This window comes from Stigmatopora argus, chromosome 14 (genome assembly GCF_051989625.1).
Source record: "Stigmatopora argus isolate UIUO_Sarg chromosome 14, RoL_Sarg_1.0, whole genome shotgun sequence".
NCBI lineage: Eukaryota > Metazoa > Chordata > Actinopteri > Syngnathiformes > Syngnathidae > Stigmatopora > Stigmatopora argus.
In genome coordinates this window covers 5183750-5207412 of record NC_135400.1, presented here as the reverse complement: position 1 = coordinate 5207412, position 23663 = coordinate 5183750, and the positions used below count along the sequence as shown (strand labels likewise).

The window sequence follows — 23663 nt, the reverse complement described above, 5'->3', positions numbered from 1 at the left end:
AAAACTATATGCGTTAAATACAAAATAAATAAACCGAGCAATGTAAAGGACGGCCAGAGAAAAGTAACACAGCCAACAAACTAAGTGGCAGTGGAAAGAAAAGAGAAAACACACACACACACGCGTACGCACACAAACACACAGCTGGTTTCTCCTATTCCATATCATTAGTCCAGAATACAGTGCTCATGCAGTGTGGTGGAACGTACAGAATGGGGACAATTAGCCGGCTGTAATTAAGCACAATCAGCCTCACACTTTTGTGGTAAATAATTACCAATTTGGCCTCAAGAATTTACTACCAAACCCCACTGGGGCCCTCCACAATCCACTGAACAGCAATTACAGCCCTTTTTGTGTGTTGGGGGCAAGAGCAGATGTGTGCGTGTGAGTTTATGAGATATCCAACGTGTCTGGAGTCAGAGGCTGATGATGTGCGGCTGTATCAACACGTGCTTGAAATCTCAATCGGCTGCTGTGTCCAGGCTCCTCATTCTGACTCCCTAGAGCTCCCCGTTGGGATTTCAGTGACTAATATGAGCCTCAACACATTAATTATAAGGACTGGACCTACTTAACCTATACGGCTGTTAAGCATCACACAATCATTGACACAGACACATATGTGCACATTGATGTTCAGAATTGAAATTAATGATTAAAAAAAACAGTGGATATGAGGGTTCAGTTGAACCAATCGTTTTCCAGATTTGTAGATAGAAATTGAAGCATTTTTTTTGCAGTGTCACCTTACTAATGTAACGTTCAACATTTATATACAGTATTTGATTATATTATCATGATTCAGGATTACAATATCTGGGTATTCTATATGTATAAAATCTTTGTAATCATGACAATACAGTCATAAGTCTACCTACGAATGCCTCTAGGTACAAAAGTTTCAGGTTATGATTTTTTTTATATGCAAATGAGTGACTCGAGATACGAAAAAGATCCAAGTTAAGAAATCCCCCAAAAAGTAAATGCATTTCCTTATCCGTTATTTTATTTTGAATTCCTCTTATTAAGCAATTAAAAACTACAAATGCAAACGTGGCGCATATTTTCAATCACGCACACACACGTAAAAGTCTAAAATATACTACAAAGTGGACGGCTTTCGGCCCTGGTAGAGCAGGCTCTTGCTGGCATCTGCCGGGCCAACACGGGTATTACATCTATAACAGCCACGGAGGGAGATATTTCAGCGGCGCACGGCACATTTTCATATGCTTTATTTATTTTAAGACATTAATAAATCGTTTCCTTATAATTTTCTCTCATTTTTGTGTGTTTCCTCACATCTTTCATTCAAAATTGGGACACTGACCAATTTTAAAGGGTTTAGTTGGTAGTTGTGTGAGGACCGTAGAATGAATTAGAGAATTTACATATAAAGTACACCTCTACTTACGAAATTTTCAAGCTATGAAAAGTCTTGGAACTAATTAATTTTGTAAGTAGAGCTACGACTGTATATTTAAATCGGTCTCATACACTTAGTGTCGCGGAGTGCTGTAGCCTATCCCAGCTGACTTCAGGCAAAAGGAGGACTACACAACAGGTCGCCAGTCAGAGGTAAAAAAAAAACCATACCACTGCTGAGTGAACAATGAACGCATGCTGAGGTAAAAAGTATAATTAACCCATCAGAGAGATAAATATTTTGATCCATCTTATTTCACAAAAATATGCTTCAACTATGTTTTCATGCTCTTAACTTGATGTTCATTATTATGAGAAGGTCAAGTTGGACAAATGTAGAAGAGACCGTGACTGGACGTTTGGTCGCCCGGACGTTTGGTCGCCGGATGTTTGGTCGCCCGGGTGAATATAATTTTCAGAGCTGGTTTCAACAGTAGATATTAGATATTAAACTCTCTCTCATGAATATAATTTTGAGAGCTGGTTCCAACAGTAAACTCTGTCATGTTGTCAAACGTCCGGCGACCAAACGTCCAGCGACCAAACGTCCGAGTACCGAAGAGACTATATTAAATTATTATTACTATTTTTTCCCCAAATAGTCTAATTATTGCTATTAAAATGTGAGCAACAATTGTATTTGAACACCTGGAGGAACTGGACAAAAGGGATTTGTGGTTGGAAAAAAAAAAGAAATTGGTAGTATAGCAGCAAAACTGCTTGTGATTGCAAAAGCTAGACCTGCTTTATGCTTGCTTTAGGAACAAATTTGCAGTCCAAACTGACCTGCGGAGACAAAGAAGATTCCGGCGCTGAGGATGACGTTGTGTCGGCTGCGGTAAAACTCACTGGCGGCTACACAGAGTCCTCCCAAGAACAGTAGACCCACACTCATGATGGGGAAGATACTGGAGGCACGCACTGCACCTGTTAGGTTAAACCAAGCTGTTTGCTTAATGAAATTTGTCAGTCACACAGTACAAGTTACCAAAATAGAAACAATGCATGTCACAGTGCGTCCACTCATAACCTCTACACAAGTGAGCGCCCTGAACTACTTTTCATACAGAACGACTAGAATATTTTTTTTGGTGGTGAAATCTAAGATGTGATGAATCATTTCACAACAATTAGGTTTTTCGCGATCATATATTTTGCACACGAGTTCGAGAGAAAAAAAAGCAAATCCAAATGTAAAAAAGATTAATATGTGTCAGACTTGATCACTCTTGCATGATGCTATCTAATTAATAATTCCCACTACAGCTAGCATTAATTTCTCAACAGTGTTTATTTCTGCCTCCAATTTTTCCGTCTGTGTTGTGATGTTGTGCAGGATAATTTTTTTTTAAACTTTTGGAATGGTTATGTAGTAGCCCTTAAAAATTAAAAAGTAAAATAAATACATCATAACTTAATCTTTTTTACCTAATACAGATGCTTTGAAAATGATGGCCCAATTTTTGATCATACGATTTGATTGGGGACAGCTTTCTTAAGGATTCACCGTAACATCTGCATTCCTCTATTAGTGTATCAGAACAGCACTAATAATGGTCTCTTTTACTAGGGTTGTCAAAAGTATCAAATTGTCAATACTTTATATCCAGTTACAATATTTGATTGCAGAAGTATTGATACTTCATTATTTGCAGTGACACAAGTCAAGAATAGTTTGTTGTCATGGAATAAATCTAATTTTGAATTATTCTTAATCGTAATAGAGGGGAATTTTGGATTTTCCATGTTAATTCATTGTCTACTATGGGTGATGCTAGGTTGGTAATTCATTGCGATCCTCAGTTCAAGCCATATGACGTCTACTATTGAACAATAAATATTTAAAGAATTCCCATTTAGTTTTTAAGTTGAAAATGGTTAGATTGTGACAACGGCATGTTCTAAACAGACACAACAGAGACATAATATAACTAAGCGGAGTTATATCAATAGTTTACATGTTGTTGTTGTATCCTTTTTGTTCAATTTCAACGAGTTAACCATTTTTTTCAACCCCTTGCACCATCAAAAAAGATTATGTCAATGAATTAACCAAGACGTAGCGCACAAAGTAAGTTCGACAAAGCCTGGAGTCTTGAATATTTTTTAGCTTAGCAAAGAGGGAGAAGAAACCTGCAAGAAACTAAGATAGATGTAGTCTCAGTGACACACATGAAAGTTGAAAATAATGTGAAATATTTGTCAGGAGGCGGCCCGGTGGAGCGAGTGGTTAGCCCGTCAGCCTCACATTGGGAGACCTGGGTTCAAATCCAGGTCGGTCCACCTGTGTGGAGTTTGCATGTTCTCCCTGGGCCTGCGTGGGTTTCCTCCGGGTACTCCGGTTTCCTCCCACATTCCAAAGGCATGCATGATAGGCTGATTGGACACTCCAAATTGCCCCTAGGTATGAGTGTGAGCGTGAATGGTTGTGTTGGGGCTATTCTGGGATATTAATATATATGTGAATATAAATCATTTTATGTATACAAGCTTAATTTCATTTTGGGACCGAGCAAGCTCGAGGTCACTCTCCATGGCAGCTGGCTCCGAGGACATTTAATTGTTTTTAGGACTATTGACCTGACAGATCACCAAGTTCCGGGCCGAGGACTGTTGATCTGAGTTCGCAATGAAGATCTGTGAAGGACTCTTAAATTGCTTTGACTTGGATTTCGGCAGATGGCAATAATCGAATCAACTTCCGAAAATACCCACATAATGTTTCAAAATACTGTCGCTCGGTTCACCTTGTATGAAAGTTATTATGCTTACTTGTGCAAATTCTTACGCAGTTGTTTTTGGTTTCCGACCTGATATGCAATTGTTGTGGCAGTTGTTTTTTTAACCTTAATTGTGTTATTCGGTTAGCTTATGCAATTGTTTGAATCAGATAACCTGTGTAAGTGTTTTGATTATGCGCGACTAAATGGAAAGAGGAGGATGCCGTTCTTCAGAATATTCCGGTGGCGAGGACGAGCCAGGACGGATTCTCACTTGCAAGTTAACGCCAGAGATGTGCCCGATGCCTACCTTGTATTGTTTATATTATATTAAAGTATACCTATTAATAAACCTATCAGGTTGTTTGTCTCCTTGTGCCCTGCGATTGGCTGGCCACCAATTTAGGGTGTCCCCCGCCTCTGGCCCGAAGTCAGCTGGGATAAGCTCCAGCACCCCCCGCGACCCTAATGAGGATAAAGCGGTTCAAAAAAAACGAGATGAGATATTTGTCAGGATCCCATATGTGCACTCACTGCAATGGCATACTGAACGTTTCCATCAAATAACTGTCATATGCTTATTTGTTTTGTTGAATTACAAGAAGCCACATTGTTTAAAGGGCTGTGACCAAAGATGTTGTGTGGTTGAATTTACAGGTCCCGCCCCAATGGCCCACAGCCTTGAGCTGAATGAAATGCCGGTCACTAGGTCCTGGCTCCCTATTGGCTGGCCCGCTCTCAGCCTTGCGTTCGAATTGGCGGCCTATGGCGATGTTGCTCTGTGTTCAGTGGAGCATGAAAAAGAAGCTCCAGCTGAACCCCCTCAATGTTGTTAACATTTTACTCTTCATCCATCTTATCCAATTTTACAATAGAGAAAAGAGAAGGAAGCCATTTTCTGACTACCTTCTCTTTGAATACTTTAATGGATGTATGTGGGAATAACAGGGTAGTTTTTCTTTTCTTTTAACAAACTGCAGGCATTGATAAAAGCCTGTACACTGGTTAAATCATTTGTTCACAGGTTATACCTCTCCCTCCAACAGAATATTTCACCTTCCAGGGAAAGGTGGAAAAACAATATTCATTTGTCTTTGCCAAAGAGAGCGTGAGAGTGGTCTATCCATCTCTTTGGTGCATTTATGTTGTTCAGCCATGCTGCCTCAAACAGCATCTATCCATTCAGTAATTGCAAGTACATCAGGTCTGTCAAAGCGTAAATACAGTACATCCTTTGCTTTTAGTTTCCAACCTCAAGCACTCGTGATTATTTATGTAGAAAATAGGGATCCTGCGATGACATGCTGATCCGATACCTCGAAAAAGTATGAAAGGAAAATAAAAACACATCCAAATGTGAAATATTTCGATACTGCTGAGATTTTTACTCTGAGGGTTAGTTTCCCACGAAGGCTACAAGGATGTTGACATTTCTAAGGTGCGTAACTTCCACTGTTTCTACCTGTGTTGCGATGTTTTATGGTATAAACATTTATATTTATGTTTATTATCATTTTTTATGTTTTGTCAAAAAGAAAAATACATCTTCATAACCTGATCTTTTTCACCCCACTTCTCATTCTCTGCAAATTTTGTGATCGGGCCAGATTTCTGATCATGTGATTAGACCAAGGACATCCCTAATATTACATGATATATTTTGCAATGATAATTGTTTTCCTTTCCATCTAACGGTTATCAAGCACGGCTGCAAAAGTCCGATAGCAGAATTAAAAGCATTTTTGAGTCTCTGTACTGATACGAGGTCATATTCTAAAAATGGAATTAGACATTTGAACACTGTTTTTGGTAAATCATGATGCAATGCAAGGTGTGTTTATTAATAAACATACGCAGCAGGTATTCAGCAGCATCCGCCTCATAGTCAGCATCCTCTGGAAAATGATCAATCTTCTTACAAACGCCTCGGAACGTTCCTGGAGGGAAAGAACACCAGTTTGTGAAATTGCATTTGCTTAACTTGTCATTAACTGTATGTAAAACACAGACATTGATTCCAGGCTTTAATTGTGTTCAGTCTCACTCAAGGCTAAATTCCTCCAGCCTATTACTTTTCCACTTATGAGGAAATTAAGGAATATTGTTTTTAAAAAAAGTTGCTCTCCATACATCAGTTTTATACAATGGTGTGGACCATTCTGTACTCATGTGAATTACTCAACTGGCAGTTTAATACAGTCATGAAGAATTTAAATTATGTTCATTGTTATTTTTTTTCATTTAAACCACATAAATTCTGCAAGCTGACGCAGCTCCTAGGTCAAGGTCCCACCTATTTAGATACAATTAACATGCCAAATTTACCCAATAACAACAAATGTCTGGTGACCATTTCAGTAGTAAGTCTCATCTCATCTCATCTCATTTTCTGAACCACCCCTGTGCTAATCATTGTTCCACCATGTTACGGCCAATTATATTTGTTTAATGTATAAAAAAAGTGTTTTGCAGTTTGCAAAAAAAGGTCACTTGTCCCATAAAAGCAGGGGTCCCCAACCTTTTTCTCATCGTGGACCGGTAAAGCTCTTTCTATTTTCTCGCGGACTGGCTAATGGCGAGGGTGACATCTTAAGACAAAATTGTGTGGGGGTGGGGTCGGTGCACGAACGACACCCACAATGGCAAAAAAGTCCCAAGCATTGTAGCAATTATTTATTATTATTATTATAATAACAACTTTTCTCATTTCAAGTAGGAGGGCGTGATTGAAAACGTTAATATTTTTTACTCTGACGGACCGGGACTAGGTAGCTTGCGGACCGGTACCGGTCCACGGACCTGTGGTTGAAGACCACTGCCATAAAGTGTAAGACGAACATATTGATTGATTTATTTGATAAGGGACAGCACATAATGAACATATTTATATTCAGGTTAATGAACGTTTAATTTAATTTTCTGAACCGTTTTATCCACATTAGAGTCGCAGGGGGTGCTGGAGCCTATCCCAGCTGACTCTGAGCCAGAGGCGGGGGGCACCCTGAATCAGTGGCCAGCCGATTGCAGGGCACAAGGAGACGGACAAACACGCACACACACACCCATACCTCGGAGCAATTTAGAGTGTCCTATCAGTCTACCATGCATGTTTGTGGAATGTGGGAGGAAACCAGAGTACCCAGAGAAAACCTACACTGCCCCGAGGAGAACATGCAAACTTCACACAGGTGGAACGACCTGGATTCAAACCCACATCCCCCACTGCAAGGGCGACGCGCTAACCACTCATCCGCCGGGCCGCCTGCAGTCGAAAGTGATCATGAAAACAATGCACAATAAGAGAAAACAATTGACAGATGATACAGCAAAAGTCAAGCTATATGTGGAAAAACAACTAAATTTAAAGTCTTATCACACCTGCCACTCACATGCACTATTACCACTGTGAGAAAAAACAACAACAACAAAAAAACCCACCAAGCTCATTAAAGTGATACATGAACACTATCAATCTTTTATGAAAGTGAAAGCCTCTGGAATATTCATATTGTGTGTTTGTTTTGTATTGACTGGGCTGCAGATGCTACAAGCACGCCTCGTGTCAGCCTGAGAGTGACTCATCCTTCATTGTGGAAGTCCTCCAGTGCTCGCACACGTGTCCCGCAGCATACGCACAGGTGGCAGTGTGCGCACGAACTCGGCATGTTTAATTCCTTCCCATCATCCTGTCCCATACATACATGGTCAATCCCACGGAGGATAAGGGGCGATGATGGGAGGGGAGGTGATGTTTTAGGGGTGAGATGAAGGAGGAACGCGAAAGAGGAAGTGCTTGTAAAAAAGGTTTGGGGATAGAAAGGCAGAGAAACGTGCTGCTGATAAATTTGCATATGAAGAGTTTCTTGCACTTCACTTCCTCCCCAATTTGATAAATCTTGCAAATACAGCCACGGCCTGATTGCCACGTCGATTGATACATTTCAGTTCTTTAAGATTGACATGAATTAACAGTTTTGATTTGAATGAGAGGACGTTCATCTTTTTTTATACAGTAACTTGTGATGAGTATTTATGTGTTGTACAGTTTTCCAACCAGCTCCATTTAGAACAAAATTTGTTATTCTTGTGTTCTTACATGATATTAAATCTCACCCTGAGAGAAAAAAATAATAGTGTCAGTATATTTTTTATTCTCTTGGCACACATCCCAGAGTTGTACTGAGCTATAGCTTTAAAACAGGTCACAACTACAGTCTAATGCCATTTAAATTGGCTGAGACATTTTCAAAAACGGTGATTGTTGTTTTTTTAAATCGCTCTGGGATGGCTATTTCACAGTGTGACTATTTTCAGCTGTTGGCTAAAGTGTCATCATTTGAATACCTTTGCAGCAGAAATTCAGTCACACCTCTACTTATGAATGACTGTCTCTAGGTACAAAATTTTCAAGTTACGAAACCTTGTATGCAAACCAGTGCCTCAAAATACGAAAAAGATCCAAGTTACGAAATCACCCAAAAAGTAAATGCATTCCTTATCTGTTATTTTATTGGTTTTCACTTTAGAACATTGCTGCACTCTACTGGGCTCTCATTGGCTGTCTCACAACAACCCTCCATGTTTCCTTGACCGCTGTGGTCTGCTTAAACTTATGCTTGGCCTTCGACGGACTCACAGTCGACAACAACTCTTCATGTTTCAAGATTCTCTTATGGGGTTTTTTCCACCGCCGTTCATCGTTGTGGGCTTGAAGTTTTGCTTGGAGGAAGCTGTGGCCGCCGAGTGACTTCGACGAACTGACAGTCAAGCCTCAACCTGAACCGCAGCCTGCGGTGGGCGAAATTGTGTCGCTGGGTCAGGCGATGGGGCTTGTGGTCAGTAAGGAGGACCTTGACGAGTTGGTCGAGGGGCACCCAAATGAACTCTCAACGGAGCAGGAGTTAATGCAACGCTCGGCAATAAACGAGGAATTCAACAACAAGGCGACTGAGGAGGAAGCAGCCACCATTCCAACAGCACAAATAAGAAAAAAACAGGAGAAATTTTACGAACTTTCTGACTTCATGTCTAAAACACCCTGAAAAAGTGTTCACGAGTCGTACGCTCGCCTTCTTAGACAATGTTTGTGTTGTGCATTTTAGAAACATTATTAAGTCTTCACAGGCAATTGTCTCTAGATCGATTTTTCTCAAAACGTCTGCCAACAAGCACCGCCAAAGGGGAACTTAAATCCAAACAGCGATAAATAAAAGGGGTGAAAAATTAAATGCCAAAGAAATCATAAAACATTAATTAAAATGATTAAAAGTTCAATGTAATATTCTTTTAATATTATTAGTTTTATGTTAATTAGATGTATTCATGTGTCCGTGTGCTCTCTCCCTCTGTTGCCTAACGTTAACCTTCTGACACTTGTGCACATGCACTTCAACAAGAATAGATGCTGCATGTTTATTCATTTTAATGGCTTATTAAATAATTTTATGATCATTTCATTTTTGTGTCTTCACACTCTTCCTACAAAATTGGGACACTTTGAGGAATTTTTAAGGGTTTAGTTGCTAGTTTTCATTAGTATATATATGTATATTTATGTATACATATATATACATATACATATATATATATATATATATATATATATATATATATATATATATATATATATATATATATATATATATATATATATATATATATATATATATATATATATATATACATACATACATACATACATATATATATATGTATGTATATATATATATATATAAATATGTGAATATTTGTTCTAGTTTGGTTGGATCGGTGCATATTGGCCAAAGGAACAGCAAATATGTTATTTCTTACTAAGGCTGGGTGAGTCACCAAAGAGTTAACTCAAATATTAATTAACACAGCTAATTATTTGAACTGTGCATCATCTTATTGTCTCGTGTGACTTAATAAAATAATTTAATATATTACATTTAAAATTAAAGTGGGTTAAATATCCCCTTTGAATTATTTACAATACAGATAGTGATGCATCATAATTAACACCACAGTTAATTGTTTTAACTGTGCATTACCGCAATATGGCGAATGGTCGCTGCCAGCTTCTCAACGTTCAAATGGATTGGATGGCTATTACCGTTAATGGAAGCCAAGAAAATATAATGTACAATATATCCTGTTAATATGGCAGTAGGTCACTGATGGAGTAATGGTTCATTTGCCTGCTTTCAGTGTGGACAGCATGGAATCGAATCCCACTCAGCGCCGGTGTGATTGGGAGTGGGAATGGAATGGTTTCTGTGTGTTCCCTACGTCTGACTTTCCACCAGTCTATCGTGTATACAGCCTTTCACCCAGTGTCAGCTGGTATAGACTTCAGCACAAGGAATAGCTGCAGTGAAAATGGCATTACATTAAAAACAAGTGTACTCAGTACTGCTTTTGAATTCAGAAGTATAGAATGTGATTAATCGCAATTATAATGAGACAGTTTGGGTTTTAATCGACATTTATGGGGATGAAATAGCTTTAAATTCACTGAGAAGTGAGCACAGAGAAGAGTAATGTTGACAAGTCTACCAAATTTGAATAATAGAAGAAAAATGCAGCTAAAATTGCATAGAAGGTGTAAAGGGGAAATTCAAATGGAGTCTAAATTTGGGTGAGAGCTAGTGGAGGTACTTCAGGGCGAAGGGTGATGTGATCAAAAGAAGTAGTTTCAATGATGACATGTGCAAAAGTAAACCAAAGTTGTCCAGACAGTCCCTGGAAAGGACAGATTAATTATTTTCGACGTGAATATACCTAAGAAGTCTAGTACGAAAGAATGGAATGCAGTGCAAATAGAGAGCAAAAGTTATTTTAAAACTCCCTTTTATTTAGGGTGTGGCAGAATGTGGTGACTGGTTACATTGGTGGGGATGGCTCAAGGAGTTTAGCAAAACTTTATTTTGATATTAAATGTAGGCATGGTTACTGGTAAGGCTTTTTGCTTCTGTAAAGTGAAGGGTGGAAAAAAAACCTTTCACACTGTGAGCCATTTTATATCACAATTACAATAGAAATTGTTATAACTGAAAAAAAATTAGACAGCGACTACGATTATTTTGTATTATTCTTTGTTGCGTGATGGGAAAAGACAATTCATTTATCTCCCATACCTCTCCCAGAAAACCACAAGCAGCAGACTGGGCATACCTGGAATTGCTTGGCCATTCAGACCACAATGAAACGGACAACCACTCATAGTCACACTGCCATCGAGTGGGAATTGAACCCAGATTACCTGAACCAAAGTCAAACGGAAGAAGCACTGCGCAATTGGGATGCTTCAAATAATAATTGAGAACTATATTCTGAACAATTTTTGGCAAATGGTTTATACGAATTGAAGCGCTAGTCTTCATTTGAATGATCAAAACTGCAGTAGCAGCATCACAGAGGACAAGTGAGGTCTAAACTGTTCCTGATGGTTCCAACAAGGTAGAAGGAATCATCAATCAGAGCTTTGCCAGTCTGGAAATTCATGACAACTCCTGAATTGTAATTGGATGGATTGATAGTGAATCCTACACTACATTTTATTGATCATTAGATTTTTAATGCATGTCATCTATGCTATGCACATAAATGCAGCGGACATCTATCTAGACCAGGGGTCAGCAAAACAAAATGTTGAAAGAGCCATTCATTCATTCATTCATTTTCTGAACCATTTTATCCTCATTAGGGTAGCAGGGGTGCTGGAGCCTATCCCAGCCGACTCCAGGCCAGAGGTGGGGGACACCCTGAAACGGTGGCCAGCCGATCACAGGCTACAAGGAGATAGACCACCATGCACACTCACACCCATACCTAGGGGCAATTTAGAGTGTCCAATCAGCCTATCATGCATGTTTTTTTGGAATGTGGGAGGAAACCCACGAGAACATGCAAACTTCACACAGGTGGACCGACCTGGATTTGAACCCAGGACCCCAGAGCTGTCAGGAAAAGTCAAAAACTAAAATAAGGTTAAAAAAAGTTTGGATTAATTATTACATCATTTGAACTGAAAGCTGTTCGGGGTCATCAACTTTGATGACATTAGATGGGTGTGAAAAAGATAGATTTTGGAATATTTATTTATTTCCTGTCAATAAAACTTTGATGAGAACGACTTTTTAATGTTAATATAGGCGACGTAGTTTTAAATTAGAAGATTTTCAGCTTGTGATGTGCCTTGAGATTTTTTCAATGCAAAAAGTGTGCCGCAGCTCAAAAAAGGTTGTGAAACACTGGTCTAAGAGATCAGAATGTTCCTCTGCCCGAGTGTTTCAGTGTTGTTTTTTGAGTCCTGTGTTATGTTGGCACACTGAAATACAACACATGAACATGTATATTCCGACAAATGTTGTGATGCCAGAATTGGGAATAAATTGTGTAAACTGTAAATTTGACTGTACGGTTAATTGAGTTTGCAACCTCTGGGTAGTTCCCGCTACAATACAAGACTCAAAATAATTATCTCACAATATGGCATTACAACAATTATCAATATGCGGGAAAGAAAAATCAATCTACTCATATTAGGTACACAGTATCACGATACATGTCCACATCGATATAATGTCACACCCCAACAGTAAATGGTAATATAATTTCATTTCTGACAATATGACACCCCTAATATCAAAGTTGTTCAAGCATATAGAAACACTGGGATAAAATAATTACATTCACCCCAACCTGGCAGCTTTGGGAGTCAAGATGGCAAACAACATCTGCTCAAAATCCAGCAAGGGACCATTTCTTGTCGCATCTCTTCTCCTCCACTGATAACACTCACTAATGAAGGCGTAACATGCCTCAAAGCTGTTCCTAATCAGATGGTGTCTGTTCCAAAAGCTGCCCATGACCCACACCAGCCAGATGCATGCGCACACATAGGCATGACCAAGAAGCAGATAATGAGGATGAAGTGAGCAAGGGTGAGGAAAAGGAAGTTAAAAAACAGAGCAAATTGGAGGGCTTGTTACTTCCGAGCGCCTCTGACAGCTCGGCGAGGGTGACGGAGCGATTTCCTCTCTTTTTCTCTACCTCACTCGCGTGCGCTCTCTTGCTCTTGATTACTTCTTTCAGAAGGAGAAAGGGGATAGCAGAGAGGCAGGAAGAAGCAAGTTTCCTCCGTGATGGCTGACGAAAGAGAACGAGGTACGTTGTGCTTGGATGCACATCTCCACATTTTTTTTAAGTTGTGCATTCTTAAGCACACATATTCACCCCCTATCTGGCTAAAACACTTTTTTGTTCCAAATGTTCTCTTCACATCCCCTTGGGTTGGTTTTCTCCATTAAAAAGCAAAAACTGTGGTAGCCCTCTACTGCTTTTGAAGAATACAAGTCAACAGGTCCAAAGTACATGAACCCTAATTTAAAGGGTTACACCTTTCCAAAGCATGAGTAGTTTTTTCACGCTCACACAAGAGAGACTGGGGATATCCCCAATCCGATCAATAATTGGGCCCGATCACGTCATTTTCCAGGATCAGAAACGTGTAAAAAGATTAAAATAAATTAATAAGAGAATTATCCATAATTTGCTCCAATTAACGATTGCTGTCAAATGGATTGGACCTCTATTACTGTCAATGACAGTCAAACATAATTACTCAATGCTAGCCTTCCCAGTTGAAATGGATTTGATGTCTCGAACCGCCAATGGCAGTGAGTTGCTAGTGCATAAGAATGTAACATTGTTTTTCTCATCGAAACTAAAAAGGGTCTTGACCAAGCCAATAAACTCAGTACTCAAACTTTTCTAGATTCCTCCATGTTTTTTAAAAAAATGGCAGGTTCTTCAAGTCACAAACATCACATCCACATTCCTGGTTGCATCTTTTGGAGCATCTATGCCACCGAGCTTGTCCTACCATTTTTCACTACATTTGACTCCCAATTATCAAACGAAGAGATTTATTTTCCACTCTTCTGCTTTAACTTTCTCCATTCACCCTCATTTACCTTGTGATTTGTCGCTCTCAAAACTCTCTTGGCCAAGATCCTCTCTCAAGCTTTGGAGAGACCCAATTTATTTCATATAGTTTTGTAGGTTTCCCAAACTCATGTGTCTCAACCACATTTTTACTCTCTCATTTGAGGAAATTCCCACTAACCACGTCTCATAGTAGGGAAAATTGTTCTGTCTAGTGAGTCGTTTGCACGTTGTCCCTCTTTTATTCTCTGGGCTTCTCTGGGTCATGCATGATTGCGTCTTTAAAGATCTACGTATAAGGGTCAACGATTTAAAAATGCTGCATGACAGCAGTTATGGTAGATGATGTTAGGTTATAATATTTGCATTCTAGTTCCCGTTTAACAATGTCTTTGCAAAAAAAGGAGGAAAACAGAGAGTTATCCACTACCGACCTTCTTAAATCAACTGTGATGGGCTCTAGCATCCTTGTGTCCCAGAACAGAACAAGAGCAACTGAAAATGAATGACCTTGTGTTATGTACAGCATGTCAAAGGCTGTCCTAAATCCTGTGTTTCAGTGCAGTGATATCTCTATTTAATATGGCTTTTACTAGCAATCTTTTGGAAGGCTGGCAATATTCCTCAACTCACTTCACCTTAACTCACCTGAGTAACAGTTTTTCATCAAAATACTGGCAAAGAAAATAACAGGGTTAGCGATGTCCCTGATCCAATCAGAGGACGTGATCTGAAATCGGGCTGACCTCGTCATTTTCAGGAGATTTGAATAAGGTGAAAAAGATTGGATTTTAAAAGGAAGGTATTTAATTTTAAATCAACGATCATGGGTGAGGGGGCAGGCCGGAGGATAAGTGGTTAGCGCGTCGGCCTCACAGTGGGAGACCTGGGTTCAAATCCAGGTGGATCCACCTGTGTGGAGTTTGCATATTCTCCCCGGGCCTGCCTGGGTTTTCTCAGGGTACTCCAGTTTCCTCCCACATTCCAAAAACATGCATGGTAGGCTGATTGGACACTCTAAATTGCCCATAGGTATGAGTGTGAGCGTGAATGGTTGTCCCTCGTGCCCTGCGACGTCTTGAACATTGTAATTTTTTTTTCTGAATACTTGACTTTGAGCTGTCTTCTGATAATGTTCTGCATTGGCGCAAATCAGCATTGTATTGCCTCTAGACAAAATGTGTTTTTATGTGTGCACCCAAACAACCATCTCATTCTGGGGGGCAAGGGAAGCTATTATAAGGCCAGATGGTGCAGGTCTGAGGATCTACTGATGCAGAGACACACACCCTGGCTCTTGTAATTGGATGAGTAAATAGTCAAATTCAAGAATATTCCCAAACTACCACATAAACAGAGCAGTGGGACCAATACAGCAAGTTAACACAATGTCAGCACAATGTCAGCACGTGCACACAGACAAACACTCTGGCTCTAACGCAAAATGGCATGAAGGCGAGAATTGGTCCTCAGTCATGTGCATTCACACCACAGCCGTGAATAAAATCTGTCAATATTTATAGTCTGGCCATCTGGTTTATCATTTTCAAAAGCTTCATAAATAGTTAGTAAATTGACATTTTTGATACTACTATATAGTGTCCAGTTGCCTTTTTAATGTGGACTGAGTGAGTGAAAGAAGAAGTGTATAATAGTGTGATGCACTCTTCATTATAAAGCAGCCATGCTTAACAACTGCAGCACATTTTACCATTTAATATTTATAGCTAGTTACTCCTACTGTCACACAGGAAATTCAAAGAATACTGAAATGGTAAAAATCAGGGGTGTCCGTAATCCGAAATTCGGCCCGATCAAAACATTTACAGAGGATCGGAATTGGGTGGCAATGATCAGGTTTTTATAAAATGTATGGTTATTTTTTAATTTAAATTTTAAGGGATACAAAGCAACAGACTATTTGAGATGTACAAAGGCGGTACACGGTCGATTGGTCGCCGGTCTTTTGGTCGCTGATCTTTTGGTCGCCGGTCTTTTGGTCGCTGATCTTTTGGTCGCCGGTCTTTTGGTCGCCCGGAAGGTAAGTGATAATTACCATTTAAATCGTTGCTCAAATTCCCTAAATACAAACTGCAAATTACTATTTAGTCATACTTAATGCCCTATTAAACATTAGGCTAAAGAAAAGCTCCAAATTTCCAGGGCTTTTATTGTTTTTTGTTGGAGAACTTGCTAAGACCCTGACAGGCATACCTTCCTAAGGGGACGACTCATGTACATACTGCTCATGGCCATTGTTGGCTTTTATTGATGCATAGACCGTGTTGTTTTACCTTGTTTTGTCGCCGGTCTTTTGGTCGTCAGTCTTTTGGTCGCCGGTCTTTTGGTCTCCCGTTGTCGCGGTTGGGGCGACCAAAAGACCGTGACTAAAAGACCGGCGACCAATCGACCGCACACGTACAAAGGCTATTGCCAAAAGAAGCAAAAATATACACTATGTTTTATACAACACAACATCACAACACGAACAACCAGAAATAAATACCAACGGAACGTGAGCGTTCTGGTAGTTGAGGTGGGAGGCTAACACTAAAATAGCCTCAAGTGATCGTCTCTGTAGTGAGGAAATAATTTACATTTGGATGTGTTTGTCCTTTCCTTAATACATTTGTGAGAGCTCCGATCCAAACTCAATACTGGTCGAGCCTCAAATTCAAGTAATTGATCAGGACATTCTTAATAAAAAGATAGTCGTGTATTTTGATTGTGTATTAAAATGGTATCGAATTGACAGCGAACGGACGGCTGCCACCTTTCCAGTTCAAATGGATTGGACATCAAGTTGTGAAATCACATAAGAAAGATTCTTAAATGCCACATGATTGGATGTCTAAAGTTAATGATGATAATATCAAATTGTTAATCATATGAATGCCTGTAAAAGGATGGGCTCTTTAATTATCTGCTTACATTTATTCATTCGACTTTTGAACCATTTATCCTCATGAGGGACACAGAACATGTGCATTTATTTGGTGAAAATTATAACTTGATCTTTCGATGTATGCTAACTACATGGTTTGAGTAATACAATTAAAAAGTTTTTCTCCCTAATCTCATAGTCTAAACCATGCCATAGCACTGTGAGGATAAACTAGTGTTACACCGATATTAGTCTAGGTATTGATATGGCACAAAAATGAAATTAATCAATATATATATAAATATATCAATCAAAATCAAATCAATAAAAATAAAATAATCATTGGTATTGGCGAATAGTAAAACATAACATATAGATGCTGTACAATATGTACTTTTCCAGATCTAATTTCTAATCACTGGTCGCCTTACCTGAAATGGCTGCTATATATGACCATCGCTTTAAAAAAAAATGGTGCACTTGTTTTCCAAGGTGATGACAGACGTTCAATTGTGTAGCATCTAATCATCCTTCCGTTAGGAATTCAAACTAGTTCATCACTATTAGAGCTACAATTTATTTGAAGTTTAAGAGGGGGCCACCGAATGCACATTCTTGCCCCGTCAATGACAGACAATGAGGATTTTGACCACGCCACGATAGCAGTTACTTTACAGTGGAGTATGCACTAATTTAGTAGTACAAGAAAAAAATGTATATTTTTGGTTGTTGGTACAATAACAGCATCATGAGACAAAAAATAGCATTAATGAAACAGTAAAAAAAAAAAACACAATGAGCTTGAAATGTTTGTATCCAAATCAGGATTCAATATATTTGGATGAACAACAGGACTGAAAGGGATTATTATAAAAAATAAATTATCCGTCGATATCGATAATTATCACGATAACTATCACATCTTTTTTTATTTAAAATTTGAAACTACAAACTTCTATGAAAGTTAATATATTACTTTCCTCATGATACAATTATGAAATAAATTATGTTACCTTACTTTAAAAGAAAAGAAGATAAAAATTATGATGATTTTAAAAAGTATTTTTGTTGTTCTATTGTGGAATAAAGATAAGACAACTCCCTCCTTTACACACGGCTTGAGTTTGCATGTTCTCTTGCCTGGGTGGGTTTTCTCAGGGTACTCCAGTTTCCTCCCACATTCCAAAAACATGCATGGCTGGCTGATTGGACACTCTAAATTGCCCCTAGGTATGAGTGTGAACATGAATGGTTGTCCATCTCCTCGTGCCCCGAGATTGGCTAGCCACCGATTCAGGGTGTCCCCCGCCTCTGGCCCGAAGTGAGCTGGGATAGGCTCCAGCATCCCTCGCGACCCTAGTGAGGATAAAGCGGTTCAGAAAATGAATGAATATTTGTATCATTTTATCACTCCGCTCTCTCACCACACAGGCCACAAAAAACAGTGGTATTATAAACTTAAATCAAGTTGGTAATCACCACCCATTAATGCCGAGAGTAAGAGGGCTGATCATTATCAAGCAAGTGCAAGTGGCTTCTTTCTCACATACAGTACGCATTAGATGATTCTTTTGTACATGTGTATAGGTGACAAATGAGCAGATAAAGCCTGGAAATAAGCTAAGATGGATAGAAAAAGGTAGAGGAATGAACACGAATGAGCAGACTCAGACGTGAATGAATGAAGCACATGGGGGGAGTGGAAGGTGCCAAGTGATGGATGAGCGGTGCAACGGCCTCTGTTTGAGATGAATCTCTGGAGAGTGTTTGGCCCTGCTTTAGACCAACGGGAAAAGAGAAGCCTGTCGTTTTTTTTTGAAAAGACAGGGACATGATCCCCCAAGTGGTAGAATGAACCCCCAAAAAGAAGAGAAGAGAATTGAATGAATTACAAATAGGCAATAAGTCAAAATGAAGGGGGGTGTCCATGTCTTGCATAAAAATAATCACCTAACCTAACTCATGGTGAAGGCAGGAAGGTTTGCTGAATAAAGACAGAGACAGCTTGTCTAAATGATTACGGTAGATGAATGAGGAAAAGGAAGTGTTGAAAGGTGTGAGAAATGAAGATCAAGACGAAGAAGGGACGCATAATTTACTGAGGGTTGAAAGAGAACGGAACGAAGGACTTATAAATTAGATTTGGTGTTATATCTGTCATTAAATGTATTTTTGTTTTCCAATTTGAACAAAGAGATCGCTACAATATAGCAAAAATAAAAGGGATGATCGTATAGCAGTTGTTTCAATGAAGTAAAAAATAATTATTTTTTTCAAATCGTTACATTCATTTTAAAAGACAGCATACTGGATATGCATACATATCCATACATCTATGTACATATACATACATATATAAATACACACACATATATACATATATATACACATACATATACATATATACATATATATATACACATATATACATACACATACATATACATATATATATACATATATATATACATACACATATATATATATATCACATATATATATATATATACATACATATATATACACATATATATACATACATATATATACATAATGTATATATATATGTGTGTGTGTATATATATATATATATATATGTGTATATATAATATATATATATACACATACATGTACACATATATATATATACACGTGCACACAGCGCGTCAGCCTCACAACTCTGGGGTCCTGGGTTTAAATCCATTCATTCACTTTGGTGTCAGAACTCCCACGTCAAATGGATTGGACTACAAGTGATTACCTAATTGGTGGGAGCGTGTAACTTGGCCAGAGGAAGAGCTAATTTTATTTGTGAATTTTGACGGGGCTCAACACCCAATCCAATGGAAGTGGGAGCCTTGGATTGGACGTCTACTAGTGATAAACCATTGAAATTTACAGCAGGGGGATTATTGGACGTCACACAATCGGACATCTACCATCATCTTGGGAACGACGATAAATGCTCTTTTCTATGATGGTGTATGTAGCTGGTAACTGTCTTGTAAAGGGATTCCGGCGGTTGGAAACTAGATCTCGAAAAATAAATACAGTATACCCTTGTTTTTTGCTGGTGTTACATTAAAAAAAGAACCCGTGAAGTAGAAACCTTTTTTTAAATTATTATACAGTTCAATACTCTATTATACATTGAAAAGAAAGAACAAACCATTTAACAGGCTCAGTCATTTGTTTCAGAAAGTACTGTACTTTAGAACCTTTTTTTTTCAACAAATAACTTCTGTACTGTACTGTCAAATAATAATTTTAATCATCAATGTAAACAGAAGGCAGAAGGAAGATTTATTAATTCCATAATGCCGCATAGCTTTTACCTTCCCTTAGCATGTCCAGAAGTTTAACTTTATCTGCGATAGGTAGCATCTTCCGCTGCTTTTGGGGTTCCGCCGCAGGTACTTTTGTCGGTCCAGAGAGTTTTGTCAACATTATGGCTTTTAGAGAAACTCGAAATTGCAAGAGAATTGCACGTACGCAATGTAAATTTGCCAAGCTGTTTTACATATTAAACTGCAACGTTATTGACGCACAGGTAGAGAAGTGGAGTGACGTTTCAGCCAATCAGAATGCAGAACACAATGCACGACGCAAACCCGTGAAGTAGCGAAACCGTGTAAAGTAAACCGCGTTATAGCGAGGGATCACTGTATTGAAAAGCTTTGAGATTGAGACCCTATTTCTGAATACTCCCCAACACTGATGATGTCATTTTAGTGACACATCAGTACCGATTCTAAGTATTGACACAGCAGTACTCCACCTGTGTGGACGCCAGGACTTTTTTGTGACTGAGAATAGTACCTTGCCCTATAAAGGTTTAAAACATTTGAAGAAAATCTGTTTCTTAAATATTGTCATTTCAATTCATTTGAAGGGGAAAATGACTTGATCTAAGACAGGGGTGGGCAAACTATTCCACAAAGGGCCGCAGTGGGTGCGTGTTTTCATTCCAACCCATAAAGAGGACACATTTTCACTAATCTGGTGTCCAACAAGTGCAATCAGCGGATTGCAGTCAGGTCCTTCTTGCTTCAGCACACCCCCCATTGGTTAAACTGTCTGTATTGGATCGGTTGGAACAAAATCCTGCACCCACAGCGGCCGTTGAGGACCGGTTTGCCCACCCCTGATCTAAGACCAAAACGAATTCCGAGTTGGTTCCGGAACGTGTGAAGGTCCTGCTAATTGGAAGACAAATGAAGACGTGCACACAATCACGCACATAGGTCATCCAGACTGGTCACGTACCTTCCAGACAGCAGGTCCGCCAGAGGCCGGAGTGCGTCATCACCTCCTCGTTCTTGCGGCTCGTGTCGTTGTCTCCGCTGTTCTTCACGCGGCAGACCCCACGCGAGTACAGCCAGTAGTCGGTACCCACGGCGATGGTCATGAGGCTGAAGGCGGCGAACGCGCCCACCGTCGTCACGAGCATCTGGACGCCGCGGTCACACATCAGCATCTTCATATAGGCGGCTCCTTTTTTCGGATGGGTTTACAATCGTCGTTCACGCCCCTCTTTTATGGCTTTACCCCTCGAATTCCACGCGAGATTGGATGAATCTAACAAACGCGCCCCTGGGGTGACATGTCGACGAGGATTTGGTGCCAAAGGGCGAGAAGGTGGCGCATCAAAAAACCACAAACAACACTGGCTCTCGAACACCCACCGGTTGTTGTCGACACCCTGTCCTCGCTCAGCCCCAAAGACGCCACATCGTCAGGCTTCTTCACTCATTCATCCCCCGTTAAACCCCGAGTTAGCAAATCAGCTAGCAGCCGGTACAGTGAACATCTTCCCCAATTATAATCTTTTTTTCTTCCCCCAAACGAGAACTCGCCGGTTTAAACGTAGCACCAAAAAATAGCGAGGTGGTGTCCTCGTTTCCAGTAAACGAAGCCTTACACGTCTACCACGGCGTGTTGGAGCGAGTTTTGTCGTGTTTTCCTCTCCAGCTGTTGCCACATTGACATGTTCTCCCTCGAAATCCACAGAAGAGGCTCGTCCAGCAGATGTTGACACGTAGCGTCTGATTTTCATCAAAGAGGCACCAAAATGGAGACGTTCTTCACTGTGGGCACACCGGTGTACAATTCTCACTAGCTCCTGACAGCAAACGTGCCTGTTGGTACAAAATAGAGAGGGGGGGTTTACACTGACACCCCTCGTCCTCTTTGGCCTCCTCCTCCTCCCCTCAGTCCAACCAACAAACTAAAACTAACCGCGCGTCTCCTCAAAGTCCGCCTGGGGCCACGCCAGTCAGCCCTGATTGGTCAAGTGAGGGAAAGTGTCCTTTAGTAGCCAATTACAACGAGCCGTGCTGATCAGCCCGCCTACCAGTGCGATAGTATAAAAGCCACGAGGGGGAGCGCGTGTCAACAGGGAGGACACGCCAGTCAACATGAAGGAGGGCTACCACACACGTATGATTGTGTTTGTTGACACCATCTTCGGAAAAAAAGGGAACGAGTTCATGAGAATACTGTCAGATATTAAAGAAACACAAACGCCTGAACTGGAAAAATACCGTTAAATATGCAGATGCCAGCTTAGTCTACAAAATCTTACAACACAAAGCCCCTCCTCCTCTGCAAGATTTTGTACAAAAAATTCCAACGCATCAACATAGACTGGCTCTAGAGGTGACTGTGTAGTTCCCTTCAAAAAGTATGCTTTCAGCCAAAGCACCTTCTCTGTCTGTGCCGCACATACTTGGAACTCAATACCAATTAACAAAATCTTACAACACAAAGCCCCTCCTCCCCTGCAAGATTTTGTACAAAAAAATCCAATGCATCAACGTGGGCTGGCTCTAGAGGTGACTGTGTAGTTCCCTTCAAAAAGTATGCTTTCAGCCAAAGCACCTTCTCTGTCCACGCCGCACATACTTGGAACTCAATACCAATTAACATATGTGAACTCCCGTCTCTGAACCTCTGCGCCATTCATCTTAAAGCCTGGCTGTTAGACAAACAAAATTGCGATCATGACACTTGTCTAAAATTGTGCTACGTGTGTGTATGTGTCTAGAGCAGGGGTGGGCAAACCGGTCCTCGAGGGCCGCCGTGGGTGCAGGTTTTTGTTCCAACCGATCCCGCACGGAGAGTTTAACCCTCCGGTTTCCTCCTACATTCCACAAACATGCATAGTAGGCTGATTGGACACTCTAAATTGCCCCTAGGTATGAGTGTGAGTGTGAATGGTCGTCCGTCTCCTTATGCCCTGCGATCGGCTGGCCACTGATTAAGGGTGCTCCCTGCCTTTGGCCCGGAGTCAGCTGGGATAGGCTCCAGCACCCCCCGTGACCCTAATGAGGATAAAACGGTTCCGAAAATGAAATGAAATGTTCATTAATATGAATATAAATATGTTCATTATGTGCTGTCCCTTATCAAATAAATCAATATGTTCGTTTTACCCTTTATGGCAGTTGTCCCCAACCATTGGTCCGTGGACCGGTACCGGTCCGCAAGCTACCTAGTCCAGGTCCGTCAGAGTAAAAAATATTCACGTTTTCAATCTCGCCCTCCTACTTGAAATGAGAAGAGTTGTTATTAAAATAATAATAGATCATTACTATTATGATTTTTGCCGTTGTGGGTGTTGTTCGTGCATTCATTCATTTTCCTAACCGTTTTATCCTCATCAGGGTCGCGGGGGTGCTGGAGCCTATCCCAGTCTAAAC

At 40.0% G+C, this 23663-nt stretch overlaps 1 protein-coding gene across 2 annotated transcripts in view; it reads right to left on the bottom strand.

Annotated features, from left to right (window-relative positions):
• Positions 1-22184, bottom strand: part of cacng3b (calcium channel, voltage-dependent, gamma subunit 3b) — a 31750-nt gene extending 9566 nt beyond the window's left edge. For both annotated transcript variants that reach the window (XR_013304891.1, XM_077618931.1), the window contains exons 1-3: positions 21229-22184; positions 6002-6085; positions 2215-2355 (exon numbers count right to left, since the gene is read on the bottom strand). Coding sequence is in view for 1 of the 2 variants with exons in the window: in XM_077618931.1 (XP_077475057.1) it covers positions 2215-2355; positions 6002-6085; positions 21229-21445 (442 nt within the window). In the remaining variant the exon portion in view is untranslated. The remainder of the gene's footprint in view (positions 1-2214; positions 2356-6001; positions 6086-21228) is intronic.
• Between the last annotated feature and the right edge of the window lie 1479 nt (positions 22185-23663).